Source organism: Syngnathus acus, chromosome 1, assembly GCF_901709675.1.
Source record: "Syngnathus acus chromosome 1, fSynAcu1.2, whole genome shotgun sequence".
Lineage (NCBI taxonomy): Eukaryota > Metazoa > Chordata > Actinopteri > Syngnathiformes > Syngnathidae > Syngnathus > Syngnathus acus.
The window spans coordinates 3,166,546-3,185,774 of NC_051087.1; the positions used below are offsets into that span (position 1 = coordinate 3,166,546).

The 19,229-nt window shown below is 42.6% G+C and overlaps 3 protein-coding genes and 1 long non-coding RNA gene across 4 annotated transcripts in view; 1 reads left to right on the forward strand and 3 right to left on the reverse strand.

Annotated features, from left to right (window-relative positions):
- Nucleotides 1–658: 658 nt before the first annotated feature.
- On the reverse strand, nt 659–4,569 carry LOC119125916 (arachidonate 12-lipoxygenase, 12R-type-like). The gene is made up of 14 exons (XM_037256896.1): nt 4,381–4,569; nt 3,945–4,149; nt 3,783–3,864; nt 3,585–3,707; nt 3,356–3,459; nt 3,103–3,269; nt 2,866–3,009; nt 2,233–2,436; nt 2,052–2,138; nt 1,807–1,976; nt 1,466–1,587; nt 1,255–1,355; nt 1,018–1,188; nt 659–860 (listed from the first exon to the last, which is right to left on the reverse strand). Exons 1-14 carry the CDS (start codon nt 4,519–4,521, stop codon nt 681–683), a joined length of 2,001 nt encoding a protein of 666 aa, XP_037112791.1. The 5' UTR covers nt 4,522–4,569; the 3' UTR covers nt 659–680.
- A 3,421-nt stretch (nt 4,570–7,990) lies between these two features.
- On the reverse strand, nt 7,991–11,839 carry LOC119125923 (arachidonate 12-lipoxygenase, 12R-type-like). Its single transcript, XM_037256905.1, has 14 exons — nt 11,699–11,839; nt 11,265–11,469; nt 11,103–11,184; nt 10,905–11,027; nt 10,671–10,774; nt 10,414–10,580; nt 10,177–10,320; nt 9,545–9,748; nt 9,364–9,450; nt 9,119–9,288; nt 8,778–8,899; nt 8,567–8,667; nt 8,330–8,500; nt 7,991–8,171 (listed from the first exon to the last, which is right to left on the reverse strand). Exons 1-14 carry the CDS (start codon nt 11,837–11,839, stop codon nt 7,992–7,994), a joined length of 2,001 nt encoding a protein of 666 aa, XP_037112800.1. The 3' UTR covers nt 7,991.
- LOC119125932 overlaps nt 7,991–19,229 on the forward strand; it is a 40,921-nt gene continuing 29,682 nt past the window's right edge. Inside the window, exons 1-3 of the long non-coding RNA XR_005098543.1 lie at nt 7,991–8,030; nt 8,584–8,720; nt 18,389–18,514. This is a non-coding gene — a long non-coding RNA (uncharacterized LOC119125932). The remainder of the gene's footprint in view (nt 8,031–8,583; nt 8,721–18,388; nt 18,515–19,229) is intronic.
- LOC119125886 (arachidonate 12-lipoxygenase, 12R-type-like) lies at nt 14,140–19,044 on the reverse strand. Its single transcript, XM_037256852.1, has 14 exons — nt 18,826–19,044; nt 18,096–18,300; nt 17,935–18,016; nt 17,738–17,860; nt 17,217–17,320; nt 16,948–17,114; nt 16,714–16,857; nt 16,390–16,593; nt 16,216–16,302; nt 15,963–16,132; nt 15,650–15,771; nt 15,452–15,552; nt 15,210–15,380; nt 14,140–15,001 (listed from the first exon to the last, which is right to left on the reverse strand). Exons 1-14 carry the CDS (start codon nt 18,964–18,966, stop codon nt 14,822–14,824), a joined length of 2,001 nt encoding a protein of 666 aa, XP_037112747.1. The 5' UTR covers nt 18,967–19,044; the 3' UTR covers nt 14,140–14,821.

Genomic DNA, 19,229 nt, shown 5'->3' on the forward strand with positions numbered 1-19,229 from the left:
TGCTGCCACCACATTGGCTTGAGATGTACACCTCTCCAAGGACTGCTCCATCTATTTGCATAGTTCAATAATAATCTCACCTTCAATCATTTCTATAATATGGAGTTTCAGACTCCATAAATTAAAATATGGTCGAGAAGCAACTATTCTATTTCCCTGGTTTAATTCAAAACGCTAAATCCATGTGTTGTATACTACACTTTTGATTCACTAAGCACAAATAACGCTTTGCCAATTTTTACCTATTTTATTATTTGAAAAAAATCCAAATCTGTTGAATATGGGTTTCACGATGTATTAAACAACGAGGGGGGGATTTACTGTCTACAATAACAACTGATATTTGAACATAAACAGTGCAGCAACGCAAATTTAAACATAGTATGTTTTTTAATTTAATAATTTGTCTATATTTGTTTTAATGTCAGTCAATCAAAATACTGTACATCTTCGTCAACACTTTTTTATGGCCAGCAGATAGCAGCAGTGAGTTTTTTGGATGAGACCACTTGTATCAATACCAACAAAATGGCGGCGCTTTGGAAATACAACCGTTACGAGCAGTAAGTGTCACGTTAAATCTTCTACAAAGAGTGAAGAAAGTATATCAAATATTTTTCTTTCTTTCTAATTGTGTAATTTAAAGCCAGTTGTTCTCCAGGCCGTTGACTTCACGACGTTTATATGGCCACACTGTTTTCGACGTTCTTTGGATCCAGGTACGTGTACGGGATTTTCAGACTCTTGTTTCTTTCGTTGATTTTGATGGACAACTGGTCAAGCTCGGTTTTAAAATCCTTTTGCATTTGTCGTGGGGTTCTCTCTGTGAAATGGTCCTCTGGGTAGTGTCCAAGGGGAACCTGTTGAATCAATGAATAAACACATTGGATGTAAAAGGTCGACACAACCCTGTTCAAATGTCAGCTTTTGATTGAATGTTTTCCACCCTTAGTATGAATAAATAAACCAATTGAAAATGATTTTTATGTTATGTGACGTTAAGTTTGATTTACTTACAAAGTCAGAGGACTGCTTGCTGAGCAGCCAGACTACAGCTATTCCCTGCACTGTCACATTGATAGGTGGCAATGTCTTCAGCATCGTGGCCTTGCTTGTTGTCCCTTTTTTGGTCGGGGGAGCACGCTGCAAGGTGATGGGAGTGTTGGGCATCCATGCGCCATAGTCGTACTGCAATATGCACAAGTTGTTTAGAAGGAATATAACGTAAAGCTGGTGTTCATTCTAAGGATTCACCTGCCCGTTGTTTACAGCCGCATGCTGGCACGAGCAAGTGAATATCACCATGGTGGCAAATTTGACCAGCTCAGGCACTGTGGTGAAACTTTGAGGGATTCCTGAGAGGGAGAGCAAGGAAACCGCGTCAAAAAGAGCTTCCGGGCGGCTGTTGGTGAGCAAAACGTGCACTCAAGTATCAATGTGTATTATCATTCAATGTAATGATCACCTGTTTGTTGCTGGCAAAGGAATCCGTGTTCAAAAATATCCCCAATCCAAATCTGCAGTTCTGAGTCTTGCTGAACCTGCTCGTCACTTTTGTAGTAGTACTGTATCATTCCCTGCACAAATCTTTTGCGAAACCCTTTGTATCAGTACAACATTGTGATAAATATCCTCGAAATGAAGCTAGAGATTCTCTAATATAGGGTGAAATTGTAAAAATAAATTTCCACATCTGTACATATTTTTTGTGACCCATAAACCACCCCTCTTCAAAGTTTAGTAGAGGATAGTATTGCATTAGTTGTTGTATGCAAACTGTAAAGACATTTAAGAGGCTTTTCATACTTGAAGATGATGCTCCAAAGTTTGAGCCCATCATCCCGGTAGTAGAAGTTGGGCACATCTTGCAAGTCGCGATCGGCAATGTCGTCAGGAATGCAAAGGGACCTGTAGGTGATGGAGGACAGCGACCTCTCTAGGATCTTTGACATAGTCTGTCCACCAGAAGCTGCAAACTGAGAAACGGTCCATTTCAAGACGTAAACAGAAGGATCTCCAATGTTGTGTTGAAAGCAAAGGTCGGCTCTTACCCTGGTGAAGAATCCAGTGGGCCCTATTAGCTGTGTCCGAGCTAACGCGTTGATATGCAGAGTGTAGCGAGTGTGAGGTATGAGGAGCTAGACCAAGGCAAGACCAAGAAATATTGAGATGACAAACGTATCAATGAATGAAGACACTTAGCTGAAATGAAATTGGAAAAGCTCCAGGTACCTTGTAGAGGGGATGCACCATGGGTACTTTGCGCAGCAGTGACACAGCAAACACCTCCGCCAGCAGGTGAGTGCGCAGCAAGTGAGCGTTGAGCTGGTGCTCCGTGAAATCGGCACTTTTCACAAAAATCTTAGCCGTCAGCCAGTCATATTCAGAGTCAGTTGGGAGAAAGATGGGGTTGTCCTTAGATGGAGTCTGCTTCAGCTGTGCGAAGAGGAGATTGTACTGTTAAATTTGACAGACTTTGTGTTGGTCCTCATGGCAGCAGATACCGCTCTTGTCAATCATCGTCCACAAATAACCGAGATGAGATCTGCAGGCAGACAAATGGAATATTCTCTAGACCTTGGTTGTCCGCTATTGTTGCAACATTCGTTAAATTTGATCTCAAAGATTTGAAAGATGTCTCAAATCCAAATCAGGGTTCAGGATGAGGTCGAGAAGACCCTTATGCCCTTAAAGGTGTCATTAGCATCAAGGACTTTAAAGTTCTGAGCAAAACCATGGAGCGAACAAAACACAAACTAGAGTCAGAAAATTTGAGACCTTGACATCTTTCTACCTAACCCATAAGCTCAGTTTGTTGGGACCTTCACCTTATGTTAATAATCATTTATCTTAATGTCATGTCACCTGAATGGCAATAGGCATCAGCTGGTCGTCAGGTCGTTTGTGAAACAGGACGAGGGGCGCCGTCAAGTACTGCTGAACCCTATGGATGATGTTTCCTGTCATTCCGTCCAGGTTCTTGTAGTCACAAAGGTATATGTTGCCTTGCTGTTTGAGGGCAAATGGGAGATGAGTGCAATACCGAGATGTCGTTAATCAATAGATTCAAATCATCAAATTTAAAGAGAATGTGGAACATACCTTCAACTCGTTCGACAAGTTTGAGCCATCGGGGATGACGACCATGCGATCGGTTACCGGGAAGTTCTTGGGCAGAGTTTTGCAGCGTTGAATCAAGGTGGGGTGATTTCCGTTTAGGAACTGATATCCAAATAACCAGTCCTCCGTCCAGTGCGCCTGCACATAATCTGACCAAAAAAAAAAAAACTGTGCTGTCAGTCAAACGCTCGCTGCTACTTCAATGAATCCTACCATGGAAGAACTTCACAATTACCTGATAATAGGGTGTGTTTGTTACAGAACACACGTTTGATATCATCAAGATGTTTCCAGTTATGATGATCGTGTTCCAGCCCCTTTAGCTCCAGCTCAGTCAGCCTGCGAAACAAAACGATGAAATGTCACACAACGAACCACCTGTTCAAAGGGATTTGGTTTGTTGGCAAAATCACAGCATTTACATAATTGATGATATCACACTCAAAGGTTTGGAGGGCTCTTACGCTGCAATGGCAGTGAATCCAAACTCTGTGGTCTTGGTGAAAGAGAACTGGACCTCATGAGGTAGCTTAGACGGACCGTCAGCCTCAATGCAGTGGGGCACGCCTGGGTAAGCCTGTTCCCATCTGGTGGATGGTTGAGAGCTCGATGTAGGCTATCACGTATCAACGCAAATGTCGGTTTACGTCGGTACCTCTCACCCATAGTCTGCTTTGCGGCGGCACAGCTCCTGTTCCCTTGCGTACTGACCAAGAGAGTGGCTTTCGTCAAAGACCCTCAGCGCTTTCGGAATAATCACACACATTTGGATTGTTCAGAGTTCTCAAACCCGCGATAGCAGACAAGCGCACAAATCAACCCACCTTTGCCTTCTCTGAAGCGGTGAGTCTCCTTGTCGCCGATCCAGCAGTGGATAGGAAAGGTGTAGATGACTCCCTCGGGTGATTTGATTTCCACCTTGTCGGGGAACCAAGGGTCATCGGGCATGAGGTAGCCATGTTGTTTGTCTAGTTCGATCAAGATAAGCTCTCCAAGGGACCTTGGGCAGGAAATTGTATAGGTGGACACCTGCAAAATCACAGGAAATATTCCATATATAACATTTTCTGTTGCTTCCAGTTCAGATAAACAAAAGTACCACTAGTTACAAATTGCAAAGACCTTGTGCTCTCCTTTTAGTGTGACTTCCGAATCATTCATTCATTCAGTGCCAGCCCCAGTTAAAATAGATGTTTGACGTCTATAGTTGTCAATGGCAGTGAATGAGTTAAGCATCGCGAAGGGTTTCCCCACACTTACCGATCCAGCGCCGATCATCAAAGAACTCAAAGACGTGCGGTGACTCTCGCCGTCTTTGCCCACCAACTTAATGTGCACATGGTTCAAGGTGCCCGAGCAAACTCGATGGCCAGTGTAGACGGTCACTTCGTAATGCAACATGGTTACGCTGGAATGAGTTGGAATGAGGAAGAAGAAGTTTTGTGTGAGGGACACTTGGCCCCTGGAGCTTTTTATGTTTGTATCCGAATGGGTGGTACTTATAGACTTGATTGACAGATGTCTCATTTACGCCCCTGTCGCTTTCTCAAGAAAGATGAGCACTTTTACCTGAAATGCACTAATCTTATCTGCTAACCTTATTTGTTGTAACAATTTTATGAGGTTAGTTTATTTGCACAAGCATGAAAAGGCAAGGCAGCTTTATTCCGACTGTGCACTTCATATTCTTGTTACCAATTCATAGCATTGAAAGTAAACAAAAAAAACAAAAAAACATTTCCACACAAAACAATTGAATTGATTTAAAAGCAAAGAAATAAAAACCAAAATGACTTAATGAACAAGAAAAAGATCTCTGGAAGGTTTAAGTTTGAAAATACTTGAAAAGACTCAAAATATTTTTTTCTCCATGGAGCAAACAATGACTTCCTTTGAGGAGCACCTTTTTTAATTTAGCCCGAAGCAAGGGTTGTTTCAACCATTTTTCAACCTTTTTTACACAATCAACAGATTTTATTTCTTAAATTCACATTTTGTATAGCAGAAAACTGATCAAAATTGAAAAGAACACTACGCACCCCCCCCCAAACAATTTTGTATGCGGCTGACGAAATAGCTCAAATCTTCACAAGAAAGTATAATCACATAAAAAAAATAGTCACATAAAAGAAAATCCAAGGCAACTTTCCATTGTTTATTTTTCTTCCATAAGTAGGTTGAAAGATACTATTTCTTACTTTTTGTAAAGTAAAGTAGTATCACCTCACACACATGCTAAGGATACACCAACCTGCATTTGGTGAAACATTATGATCGAGGTTTCCTGGACATGTGAAAACACTAACCAAGCTGTCAATTTGTAACTTGCAATCTCATCCCAAAATTTCCAGCAGCAGATCAACCAGATGAAAATATTAACTCATAGTCAAGCACTTGCTTCCTGCAAGATTTCTGGTAAATGCCTTTAAACTTTTTATTTGATTACTGGTGTTATTTTAACAAGAAAATGTTTAATGTTTGATATTTGTTCTGTCGGTTTTAGGGACCGTCTGTTTTAGGGACCGTCCATCAATGGCATGTCATGGGGGATATTTGTGTGACAAATCACCAAAAATCAAAATTCATTGTTTTTATTATTCTGGATGCGGTCGTAGCTAGATATGGTAGAGAACTACTTACTACAGCTAAAAATGTAAAGGCGTAAATTAAAATGTCCCCCCCACCCCCCAAAAAAAAAAGTATAACAACCTTTCCCTGTTTTGACTGCTGTTGTAGATGGCAAACGGAGGCCTCTAACTCCAACACCTAATCTTTTTTTATTTTAGATGCCATTTTGGAGAAGTAGGAGATATTTAAGTCATAATAATTATTCAACTAGCAAGTGTTTTCTTGAATCTTTCTCAAGTCTTTCACAAATCTTTCACAAATCTACAGAAATATTTGGGCTCACTCTTCCTGGAACTGATTAAATATACAATGAAATACAAAAAGTCCTGCCTAGCTACAAAAACAGATATGCTCAAACGTCATTGAATAAAGTACATAAGCAGACAAGTATAGTCACATATTAAATCAATAAAAGAAACATTTTAAGCATATAATTATCCCTACACACCAAATCAATAAAGCAGACATAACTAGACATTTTTGATAGGTGGTAATGACAAAGGTTTTTATAACTTTATGATCTGATATATATTTCTGAGCACTTTGGGAAAAAAAGTTTTTTGATATATTGCCTGAATAGCTTAATGACCCTTAAGGAACTGTTTAATGCATGGCTGATGATTCTCTAAATCACGGACACTGCCAAAGTCGTCTAAAAATGTTCAGTACTTGATTGTATCTTATGTTTTGACTAATGCTAGACGCCAGTTTTAGATTACTACTGAACGTTCTGGACAGAGGGAAATATTTTGCCTAACAAAGAAAAGATATGGTTGGAAGCATGATTAAACTAAGAATATGATGACGTAAGCAAGTACATGGAGTATCAAAAGAACAAACTTTGCATAGTCAGGGAACATTAATAGATTAATGATGTCACAGCCAAAAAGCTCACATAATTTCGTACAAAATGACAAAATTGAAAGAATGATGAAAGAATGAGGTGCGACAGTGTATGTGCAAGAATGGAGGAGAATGTATACAGGAAGGTCACTTGGAGATAAAAACCAGCAGGTGCCAGAGGGAGTCAGCCAAGGACTCGGCCAAAGATGATCGCCAAGGCCGAAAGACGGGATGGAAGACAACAGCCCCCACCCAAGGACTCGGCCAAAGATGATCGCCAAGGCCGAAAGACGGGATGGAAGACAACAGCCCCCACACACACCGAATCGCCCATAACCAGCAGCCACTCCCATGGAATCAGAATCTCCTGCGAACGTGCCACACCCCCTGACTCATCACCCATCAAACTCGGCCCACACTGGCATGTGCAACTGAATATAAGCTGACCAAAGAACCTTGAATGTTGCCTTTTTTGAATGGAGACTTGCTGCTCTTGAAAGGCCCAGCGCTGTATTGTACTTTCATGAAAACAGAGCTTTCTTAACAAGAATTGTGATTGAACTCAACCAACCTGTGTAAGTCTAATTTCTGCTTCAGTGTCTTCCTAAATCTGAAGAAATCAAACGAGCACGCTGTGAGTAAATTGGATAACAGGTGATTGGCAATGGCTTTTGCCGTGAGGCGCAGATAGCGCGCTCCCTAAATTGTGGACAAAATCCAACACCTCTCTTTATAATATGTCTCCAGGGAAAATTTCTTTAGACAAACATGGAGGTCAACCAGCCTGACGGAATGGAAGACATTGTTGTCAGCTTCGGAGGTTTTCACTTCAATAATTTATAAAATCATATCATATTGTCCGAATATGGGATTTGGGAATTTTATGAAAGCAACCCAACAGCAACGTTTCATCCTTCACACACACTACATAATATAATTGTGACACTTTGACTTAACTCCAAGTCGTTTCCGCGGTAATTAGTTTTATAAAATAACCTGATTTACTTACACTGGAGGTGTTTAAACTTGCATTTAGACAATATTTGTTGTTTGAATTTTCACACACACCTCCCTTTTGATTGTGACTTTCCGACGTTTCCGACTTCCCCCCGACTTAACCCTCGGTCAATCAAAATACTGTACGTCTTTGTCAACACTTTTTAATCAAGTTTAAAAAAAAGAATTATGGCCACCAGATAGCAGCGGTGAGTTTTTTGGATGAGACCACTTGTATCAATACCAACAAAATGGCGGCGCTTTGGAAATACAACCGTTACGAGCAGTAAGTGTCACGTTAAATCTTCTACAAAGAGTGAAGAAAGTATATCAAATGTTTTTTTTTTCTTTCTATCTGTGTAATTTAAAGCCAGTTGTTCTCCAGGCTGTTGACTTCACGACGTTTATATGGCCACGCTGTTTTCGACGTTCTTTGGATCCAGGTACGTGTACGGGATTTTCAGACTCTTGTTTCTTTCGTTGATTTTGATGGACAACTGGTCAAGCTCGGTTTTAAAATCCTTTTGCATTTGCCGTGGGGTTCTCTCTGTGAAATGGTCCTCTGGGTAGTGTCCAAGGGGAACCTGTTGAATCAATGAATAAACACATTGGATGTAAAAGGTCTACACAACCCTGTTCAAATATCAGCTTTTGGTTGAATGTTTTCCACCCTTAGTATGAGCAATATAACTCAATTGAAAATGATTTTTATGTTATGTGACGTTAAGTTTGATTTACTTACAAAGTCAGAGGACTGCCTGCTGAGCAGCCAGACTGCAGCTATTCCCTGCACTGTCACATTGATAGGTGGCAATGTCATCAGCATCGTGGCCTTGCTTGTTGTCCCTTTTTCGGTCGGGGGAGCACGCTGCAAGGTGATGGGAGTGTTTGGCATCCATGCGCCATAGTCGTACTGCAATATCCATAAGTTGTTTAGAAGGACTATAACGTAAAGCTGGTGTTCATTCTAAGGATTCACCTGTCCGTTGTTTACAGCCGCATGCTGGCACGAGCAAGTGAATATCACCATGGTGGCAAATTTGACCAGCTCAGGCACTGTGGTGAAACTTTGAGGGATTCCTGAGAGGGAGAGCAAGGAAACCGCGTCAAAAAGAGCTTCCGGGCGGCTGTTGGTGAGCAAAACGTGCACTCACGTAGCAATGTGTATTATCATTCAATGTAATGATCACCTGTTTGTTGCTGGCAAAGGAATCCGTGTTCAAAAATATCCCCAATCCAAATCTGCAGTTCTGAGTCTTGCTGAACCTGCTCGTCCCTTTTGTAGTAGTACTGTATCATTCCCTGCACAAATCTTTTGCGAGACCCTTAGTATCAGTACAACATTGTGATAAATATCCTAGAAATGACGCTAGAGATTCTCTAATATAGGGTGAAATTGTAAAAATAAATTTCCACATCTGTACATATTTTTTGCAACCCATAAACCACCCCTCTTCAAAGTTTAGTAGAGGATAGTATTGCATTAGTTGTTGTATGCAAACTGTAAAGACATTTAAGAGGCTTTTCATACTCGAAGATGATGTTCCACAGTTTGAGCCCATCATCCCGGTAGTAGAAGTTGGGCACATCTTGCAAGTCGCGATCGGCAATGTCGTCAGGAAAGCAAAGGGACCTGTAGGTGATGGAGGACAGCGACCTCTCTAGGATCTTTGTCATAGTCTGTCCACCAGAAGCTGCAAACTGAGAAACGGTCCATTTCAAGACGTAAACAGAAGGATCTCCAATGTTGTGTTGAAAGCAAAGGTCGGCTCTTACCTGGGTGAAGATTCCAGCGGGCCCTATTAGCAGTGTCCGAGCTAACTCGTTGATATGCAGAGTGTAGCGAGTGTGAGGTATGAGGAGCTAGACCAAGGCAAGACCAAGAAATATTGAGATGACAAACGTATCAACGAATGAAGACACTTAGCTGAAATGAAATTGGAAAAGCTCCAGGTACCTTGTAGAGGGGATGCACCATGGGTACTTTGCGCAGCAGTGACACAGCAAACACCTCCGCCAGCAGGTGAGTGCGCAGCAAGTGAGCGTTGAGCTGGTGCTCCGTGAAATCGGCACTTTTCACAAAAATCTTAGCCGTCAGCCAGTCATATTCAGAGTCAGTTGGGAGAAAGATGGGGTTGTCCTTAGATGGAGTCTGCTTCAGCTGTGCGAAGAGGAGATTTTACCGTTAAATTTGACAGACTTTGTGTTGGTCCTCATGGCAGCAGATACCGCTCTCGTCGATCATCGTCCACAAATAACCGAGATGAGATCTGCAGGCCGACAAATGGAATATTCTCTAGACCTTGGTTGTCCGCTATTGTTGCAACATTTGTAAATTTGATCTCAATGATTTGAAAGATGTCTCAAATCCAAATCAGGGTTCAGGATGAGGTCGAGAAGACCCTTATGCCCTTAAAGGTGTCATTAGCATCAAGGACTTTAAAGTTCTGAGCAAAACCATGGAGCTCCCAAAACACAAACTAGAGTCAGAAAATTTGAGACCTTGACATCTCTCTACCTAACCCATAAGCTCAGTTTGTTGGGACCTTCACCTTATGTTAATAATCATTTATCTTAATGTCATGTCACCTGAATGGCAATAGGGATCAGCTTGTCGTCGGGTTGTTTGTAAAACAGGACGAGGGGCGCCGTCAAGTACTGCTGAACCCCGTGGATGATGTTTCCTGGCATTCCGTCCAGGTTCTTGTAGTCACAAAGGTATATGTTGCCTTGCTGTTTGAGGGTAAATGGGAGATGAGTGCAATACTGAGATGTCGTTAATCAATAGATTCAAATCATCAAATTTAAAGAGAATGTGGAACATACCTTCAACTCGTTCGACAAGTTTGAGCAATCGGAGATGACGACCATGTCATCGGTTACCGGGAAGTTCTTGGGCAGAGTTTTGCAGCGTTGAATCAAGGTGGGGTGATTTCCGTTTAGGAACTGATATCCAAATAACCAGTCCTCCGTCCAGTGCTCCTGCACATAATCTGACAAAAAAAAACAAAAAAAAACATGCTGTCAGTCAAACGCTCGCTGCTACTTCAATGAATCCTACCATGGAAGAACTTCACCATTACCTGATAAGACGGTGTGTTTGTTACAGAACACACGTTTGATATCATCAAGATGTTTCCAGTTATGGTGATCGTGTTCCAGCCCCTTTAGCTCCAGCTCAGTCAGCCTGCGAAACAAAACAATGAAATGTTGCGTCACACAACGAACCACCTGTTCAAAGGGATTTGGTTTGTTGGCAAAATCACAGCATTTACATAATTGATGATATCAGACTCAAAGGTTTGGAGGGCTCTTACGCTGCAATGGCAGTGAATCCAAACTCTGTGGTCTTGGTGAAAGAGAACTGGACCTCATGAGGTAGCTTACACGGACCGTCAGCCTCAATGCAGTGGGGCACGCCTGGGTAAGCTTGTTCCCATCTGGTGGATGGTTGAGAGCTCGATGTAGGCTATCACGTATCAACGCAAATGTCGGTTTACGTCGGTACCTCTCACCCATAGTCTGCTTTGCGGCGGCACAGCTCCTGTTCCCTTGCGTACTGACCAAGAGAGTTGCTTTCGTCAAAGACCCTCAGCGCTTTCGGAATAATCACACACATTTGGATTAGTCGGAGTTCTCAAACCCGCGATAGGAGACAAGCGCACAAATCAACCGACCTTTGCCTTCTCTGAAGCGGTGAGTCTCCTTGTCGCCGATCCAGCAGTGGATGGGAAAGGTGTAGATGACTCCCTCGGGTGATTTGATTTCCACCTTGTTGGGGAACCAAGCGTCATCGGGCATAAGGTAGCCATGTTGTTTGTCCAGTTCGATCAAGATAAGCTCTCCAAGGGACTTTGGGCAGGAAATTGTATAGGTGGACACCTGCAAAATCACAGGAAATATTCCATATATAACATTTTCTGTTGCTTCCAGTTCAGATAAACGAAAGTACCACTAGTTACAATGCAAAGACCTTGTGCTCTCCTTTTAGTGTGACTTCCGAATCATTCATTCATTCAGTGCCAGCCCCAGTTAAAATAGATGTTTGACGTCTATAGTTGTCAATGGCAGTGAATGAGTTAAGCATCGCGAAGGGTTTCCCCACACTTACCGATCCACCGCCGATCCTCAAAGAACTCAAAGACGTGCGGTGACTCTCGCCGTCTTTGCCCACCAACTTAATATGCACATGGTTCAAGGTGCCCGAGCAAACTCGATGGCCAGTGTAGACGATCACTTCGTAATGCAACATGGTTACGCTGGAATGAGGAAGAAGAAGTTTTGTGTGAGGGACACTTGGCCCCTGGAGCTTTTTATATGTTTGTATCCGAATGGGTGGTACTTATAGACTTGATTGACAGATGTCTCATTTACGTCGCTGTCGCTTTCTCAAGAAAGATGAGCACGTTTACCTGGAATGCACTAATCTTATCTGCTAACCTTATCTGTTGTCACAATTTTATGAGGTTAGCTTATTTGCACAAGCAAGGGAGTGCAAGCTAACTCTATCCGGTGCAAGGGTTGTCAGAGATGGGTACACCGAAGATGCAGCGGACTAAAAGGCAGCCTACTAGCTGCAAGTGAGACCTTCCAATGCAAGCGGTGCAGGGGAGAAGTCGCCCAAGCAGACCCAGCTGAGCAAGAGGGGCTCGTGGTAGATGGGGAGATGTACGAGGTGGTGGACAGCTTCTGCCACCTTGGAGACATGCTTAACGCTGATGGGGGGTGGACCTAGCAGTGACCACAAGGGTGAGAAGCGGGTGGAAGAAATTCAGGGAACTCATGCCCTTCTTAACATCTAAGGCCCCATCCCTGAAGATGAGAGGCCAAGTGTACTCAGCCTGCGTCAGAAGTCGTATGACGTACGGAAGTGAGGCATGGGCCCTGAAAACAGAACACGAAGACAAACTAAACAGAGCAGAAATGAGGATGATCAGATGGATGTGTGGTGTGTCAATGAGGGAGGAAAAGACCAGTGCAGAGCTGAGAAAGAAGATGGGAGTGGAGGCCATAGTGGATGTGGTGAGGAGAGGCAGACTGCGATGGTACGGACAGCTCAGTGGCCTAGTGGTAGAGTGTCCGCCCTGAGACTGGAAGGTTGTGGGTTCAAACCCCGGCCGGGTCATACCAAGGACTATAAAAATGGGACCCATTGCCTCCCTGCTTGGCACTCAGCATTAAGGGTTGGAATTGGGGGGTTAGATCACCAACTGATTCCCGAGCGCGGCACCGCTGCTGCTCACTGCTCCCCTTTCCCCCAGGGGATGGATTAAAATCACACGGGGATGGGTTAAATGCAGAGGACAAATTTCACCACACCCAGGTGTGTGTGTGACGATCATTGGGACTTTAACTTTAACATGTAGTGAGGAAGGACGAGAACGACTGGGTGAAGAAAGTTATGTCGTATAACGTAGAGGGAACAAGACCTAAAAAGACCTGGCAGCCGACCGTGGCAGCCGACATGAAGGCACTCGGCATCAACCACGAGATGGCCATGGACCGTTCCTGGTGGAAGAAAGCCATATCGAGAACCCAGTCCAACCCAGCGGCGCCTGGAAAGCGGACTTTGAACCGATGATGATGATGAAGCATGAAAAGGCAAGGCAGCTTTATTCTGACTGTGCACTTCATATTCTTGTTACCAATTCATATCATTGAAAGTAAAGCATTACAAAAACAACAACATTTCCACACAAAACAATTGAATTGATTTAAAAGCAAAGAAATAAAAACCAAAATGACTTAATGAACAAGAAAAAGATCTCTGGAGGGTTTAAGTTTGAAAATACTTGAAAAGACTCCAAATATTTTTTTCTCCATGGAGCAAACAATGACTTCCTTTGAGGAGCACCTTTTTTAATTTAGCCCGAAGCAAGGGTTTTATTCAACCAAAAAAAAAACAGATGAAAAGTGGACTTTTTTACACAATCAACAGATTTTATTTCTTAAATTCACATTTTGTATAGCAGAAAACTGATCAAAATTGAAAAGAACACTACGCAAAACAATTTTGTATGCAGCTGACGAAATAGCTCAAATCTTCACAAGAAAGTCTAATCACATAAAAAAAATAGTCACATAAAAGAAAATCCAAGGCAACTTTCCATTGTTTATTTTTCTTCCATAAGTAGGTTGAAAGATACTATTTCTTACTTTTTGTAAAGTAAAGTTGTATCACCTCACACACATATGCTAAGGATACACCAACCTGCATTTGGTGAAACATTATGATCGAGGTTTCCTGGCATGACATGTGAAAACACTAACCAAGCTGTCAATTTGTAACTTGCAATCTCATGCCAAAATTTCCAGCAGCAGATCAACCAGATGAAAATATTAACTCATAGCCAAGCACTTGCAAATCACCAAAAATCAAAATTCATTGTTTTTATTATTCTGGATGCGGTCGTAGCTGGATATGGTAGAGAACTACTTACTACAGCTAAAAAATGTAAAGGCGTAAATTAAAATGCCCCCCCACCCCAAAAAAAAAAGTATAACAAACTTTCCCTGTTTTGACTGTTGTTGTAGATGGCAAACGGAGGCCTCTAACTCCAACTAGGTGTAATCTTTTTTTATTATAGATGTCATTTTGGAGAAGTAGGAGATATTTAAGTCATAATAATTATTCAACTAGCAAGTGTTTTCTTGAATCTTTCTCAAGTCTTTCACAAACCTTTCACAAATCTACAGAAATATTTGGGCTCACTCTTCCTGGAACTGATTAAATATACAATGACACAAGTCAAAGCAAGAACTTGTCAATATAATTATTAAGGTGTTTCCTTCACCAAGTTCCTGAGAATCCTGTTATGTTTTATAAGGTAATCAGGATATGGCATTGTCCGGTAATGATTACCTCTCTTTATAATATGTCTCCAAGGAAAATTTCTTTAGATAAACATGGAGGTCAACCAGCCTGACGGAATGGAAGACATTGTTGTCAGCTTCAGAGGTTTTCACTTCAATAATTTATAAAATCATATCATATTGTCCGAATATGGGATTTGGGAATTCTATGAAAGCAACCCAACAGCAACGTTTCATCCTTCACACACACTACATAATATAATTGTGACGCTTTGACTTAACTCCAAGTCGTTTCCGCGGTAATTAGTTTTATAAAATAACCTGATTTACTTACACTGGAGGTGTTTAAACTTGTATTTAGACAATATTTGTTGTTTGAATTTTCACACACACCTCCCTTTTGATTGTGACTTTCCGACGTTTAGATGGCTACGCTGTTTTCAATGTTCTTTGGATCCAGGTAAGTGTACGGGACTGCCAGACCCTCGTTTCGGTTGTTGATTTTGATGGACAACTCTTCAAGCTCGGCTTTAAAATCCTTTTGCAGCTGGCGAGGGATCTCCTCGGTAAAATGCTCCTCTGGGTAGTGCCCGAGGGGAACCTATTGACAGAATACATGTATGTGAGCTCACCTATGTCTCGAAGCGCTCTATAATCCTTTTGGAATAAGATTAGAGACAGGGAAGTTTGAGCTTGACTTTGTAAATATCAAGTTCCGCAAACCAGGTCCAGATAAAGAAAACCATTGTAATAGATGCAAGCTTTTCCCTTTACCAATATTTTGTTGTATTGTGTTTCGGGCTCCTTACAAAATCAGAAGACTGTCTGCTGAGCAGCCAGGCGCTGGCCATTCCCTGAGCAGTCACGTTGATAGGGGGCAAAGTCTCGAGGATTGTGCTCTTGCTCGTTGTCCCTTTTTCGGTCGGGGGAGCACGCTGCAGGGTGGTGGGGGTGTTGGGCATCCAGCCACCGTAGTCGTACTGCATTGAAGGTTTTGCAATAAGACCAAAAGTAATGCAAAGCAATGCTGGTGTTCATTCTGAGGATTCACCTGCCCGCTGTTCACAGCTGCGTGCTGGCACGAGCAAGTGAACATCACCATGGTGGTGAATTTGGTGAGTTCAGGCACAGTCATAAAACTCTGAGGTATGCCTGGGATGGAGAGTGAGAACAAAGCGAGATGTTTGAGCTGGTCAGTAAAATGTGTTCTCAGGTTGTAACGTGTCGCATCACTCTCGGTGAGGGTCACCTGATTGTGACTGGGAAAGGAATCCGTGTTCAAAAATGTCCCGAATCCATGTCTGCAGTTCGGAGTCCCGCTGGACCTCGTCGTCACTTTTGTAGTAGTGCTGTATCACTCCTTGCACAAATCTTTACAGGAAACAGATTTACAAATACATTCTGCTCACAACTGTATGTAGTTGAAGGAGATCTAATTTAGGGGGAAGAAAGTAAACATTTATGCAGATCTGTAAAAAAATGGATTGGTTCTTCCGGGGCTCGTCTGCCGCCCCTCTACAAACTTATGAAGAGAATGTTATGGTATTATTAGGTTATCATACTTGAAGATGATGGTCCAAAGTTGGAGTCCATCATCTCTGTAGTAGAAGTTAGGCAGGTCCTGCAAGTCACGGTCAGCAATGTCGTCAGGGATGCAAAGGGACCTGTAGGTGATCAAGGACTGTGATCTTGCCAAGAACTTTGTCAAAGTCTCTCCACCAGAAGCTCCAAACTGAAGGGCAGTCCAAGCAAATCATCATCACTACAAACAGAAGAATCTTCAATGTCATGTTGAAAGCCAAGGTTGACTCTTACCTTTGTGAAGACTCCATTCGGTCCTATGAGTCGAACCCGACCTAATTCGTTGATATGCAGAGTGTAGCGTGTGTGAGGTATGAGAAGCTAAAAGGATTGAAGGAAGGATCATGAAATCAAACCTTGAGACAACCAAAGTCTTGAATGAAACCAAACTGGGCAAGCTCCAGGTACCTTGTAGAGGGGATGCACCATGGGCAGGTTGCGCAGCAGTGAGACTGTAAAAGCCTCCACCAACAGGTGAGTGCGCAGCAAATGAACGTTGAGCTGGTGCTCCGTGAAATCGGCACCTTTCACAAAGATCTTAGCCGTCAGCCAGTCATATTCAGAGTCAGTTGGGAGAAAGATGGGGTTGTCCTCCGCCAGAGTCTGCTTCAGCTGTGGGAGTAAGAGGCACTCGTTTGTTTGACTGCTGTTTGGTACCGCATGCAACGCAAATTGTGTTCGATGAGGGAGATCGGGGGTAGGACCTGGGTTGGTGAGTCCTGCCAATCTCACCTGAATGGCAATAGGCATCAGCGTGTCGTCGGCTGTTTTGTGAAACAGTACGAGTGGTGCTGTCAGATACTGCTCCTTCCCTTGGACTGTATTTGCTGGCATTCCATCCAGGTTCTTGTAGTCGCACAGGTATATGTTGCCTTGCTGTTTGAAGGCAAACGAATTTGGATGATTACATTACCATATTCAAATCTAGACAAAGGAATGTGAGGAGATTCCGAAACAGACTCGTACCTTCAACTCATTTGACAAGTTTGAGCCATTGGGGATAGAGACCATGTCTTCGGTCACAGGGAAATTGTTGGGCAGAGTTTTGCAGCGTCGAATCATGTTGGGATTGGCTCCGTTTAGAAACTGGTACGCAAATAACCAATCTTCCTTCCAGTGTTCTTGAACATAATCTAAGCAAAATATTCTGTCACCACATAAGAATGCCCAAGAATGTCTTCCAATTATTTCATGAGGTACTCCTAAATGTGCAAGGGTAGAAAACGCTTCAGTACTTGATAAGGGTGTGTCTTTGTTACGGAACACGTCGTTGATATCGTCAAGATTTTGCCAATTTTCCTGGTTGTCAACAAGCCCTTTTAGCCGAAGCTCAGCCAACCTGGAAATAAAGCGAGTAACCTTTTCTTAACAAATACTCACAATCATTAGGTAAATCACACTGCTGCCTGAGGCTGTACAAGGTCATTAGATTACATTTTCAATTCTACCCAAAAATCTCATTTGAATCTTCATTCAAATGAATGAAGATTCAAATGAGACTTCATTTCAGAACAAAGAAATATGTGTTCTACTTCTAATTTGACTTTTGTTGCCAGGAGGAGCAGCGTTACCTAAGGCTGTACAAAGTCATTAGATTACATTTTCAATTCTACCCAAAAATCTCATTTGAATGAAGATTCAAATGAGACTTCATTTCAGAACAAAGAAATGTGTTCTACTTCTAATTTGACTTTTGTTGCCAGAAAAGAGGAGCAGCGGTCGTATTGTACTGTAGGAATTGAAAGCTTCTTATTACCCTGTCATTGCTGTGAATACAAACTCTGTACTCTTGGTAAAGGAGAACTGGACCTCATCTGGAAGGCTAGTAGGATCATCTGCCTTAATGATGTAAGGCAAACCTAGGGAAAACAATTCCCAGCTGTTGGGCGGTGTAAAGGTGAATATCACCTTATGCTTAATATGTAACAAGGACATGTCAGAGTGAACACTCACACATAGTCGACGCTTCGCTGACTCAGCTCCTGCTTCCTTGCGTTTCGACCAAGAGAGTTGCTCTCGTCAAAGATTCGCAGTGCTTGCAAAACAAAACAATTTGCATGAGGATTATTTGCAGAAATTAAAATGGCGGCAGACAAGCTCACTAATCAAGCCACCTTTGCCTTCTCTGAAACAATGCGTCTCCCGGTCACTGATCCAGCAGTAGATAGGAAAGGTGTAGATGTCTCGCTCGGGTGATTTGATTTCCACCTTGTCGGGGAACCAAGCATCACCGAACATAAGTCTGAATTGACGTTTGTCTAGTTCTATCAGAACCAGCCGTCCAAGAGACTTTGGGCAGGAAACAGTGTAAGTTGACACCTGGAAAAATTACAGGAAATAATGTGTTTAATTATTCTGACAATATGAGGTTTGTTTTAGGAACACTGATCTGTTTTTTCCATTCCAGATGAACATTTGGCAATTGAGGAAAATTGGCCTGAAGATGGCAACCAAGCAGCAGGAATCAGGCCATTGGAACGAGACACACGTGGTGAAAAGGACATGCAGACGTAGTGACAGAGTTGCCGGCTTGGTGAGTGACCACTACTGACGAGTACGAGACCGCCGGTTGTTTGTCTCGGGGTTCTACTGACTGAGACCCAAATGAAGCAGGCGAGAATAATTTAGATCAGAATCAGAAAGGTGCTACATCATACTGGCAGGGGTACCTGACCTAACTTGGCTGAAGTAAACATGGAAGGGACAAAACATGACGACTGAAGAGCAACAACATGCATGCTGTAACATTCCTACCGCGAACAAAAGTTTGCACTTACTGTGCAACTCGCAGGACCACCCAAAAAAAAGTTCTGTCCGCATTGTGAGCTTCATTTTGATACTTACCGCTCCTCTGAAGATGACCCAGGAGCTCAACCACGTGCGGGCACTCTCGCCTTCTGTGCCCACCAGCTTAATGTGCACCGGGTTCACGGTAGTGGCGTGAACTCGATCGCCAGTATAGACGGTCACCTCGTAATCCACCATTGTTATTCCGGAATGAAGAGGTATCGGGATAGATAAAAACTGGTCCCAAACAGATACAGTCGGCTACGACGGCTTTTTATTTACCTGTACTGAATATGCTAATTTGTGGGAGGTACCTGCAGCGGGTATCAGGAATGTTTGGTGGTTTGACTAAATGACAGCATTATTGTGAGACTGGGTTCGATATTTTTTAGTCATGTGATCAAAAAAATATCCTAAATCTGCCAGTTGGATCAACAGTTTAGGTGAGGTCAGACGGCTAC

What these genes read in the sequence shown, in the direction of transcription:
- LOC119125916 (XM_037256896.1), bottom strand. Translation starts at nt 4,521, where the DNA reads ATGTTGCATTACGAAGTGACCGTCTACACTGGCCATCGAGTTTGCTCG. An exon ending in GGATTCACTGCCATTGCAGC is followed by an intron (nt 3,460 to 3,584) that starts GTAAGAGCCCTC and finishes TTTGTTTCGCAG; the next exon opens with GCTGACTGAGCTGGAGCTAA. An exon ending in CGGCTGTAAACAACGGGCAG is followed by an intron (nt 1,189 to 1,254) that starts GTGAATCCTTAG and finishes TGCATATTGCAG; the next exon opens with TACGACTATGGCGCATGGAT.
- LOC119125886 (XM_037256852.1), bottom strand. Translation starts at nt 18,966, where the DNA reads ATGGTGGATTACGAGGTGACCGTCTATACTGGCGATCGAGTTCACGCC. An exon ending in CAAAGACACACCCTTATCAA is followed by an intron (nt 17,115 to 17,216) that starts GTACTGAAGCGT and finishes TATTTTGCTTAG; the next exon opens with ATTATGTTCAAGAACACTGG. An exon ending in CCTTTCCCAGTCACAATCAG is followed by an intron (nt 15,553 to 15,649) that starts GTGACCCTCACC and finishes TCTCCATCCCAG; the next exon opens with GCATACCTCAGAGTTTTATG.
- LOC119125923 (XM_037256905.1), bottom strand. Translation starts at nt 11,839, where the DNA reads ATGTTGCATTACGAAGTGATCGTCTACACTGGCCATCGAGTTTGCTCG. An exon ending in CCGCTTCAGAGAAGGCAAAG is followed by an intron (nt 11,185 to 11,264) that starts GTCGGTTGATTT and finishes TTATTCCGAAAG; the next exon opens with CGCTGAGGGTCTTTGACGAA. An exon ending in CTGTGGAACATCATCTTCGA is followed by an intron (nt 8,900 to 9,118) that starts GTATGAAAAGCC and finishes GTCTCGCAAAAG; the next exon opens with ATTTGTGCAGGGAATGATAC.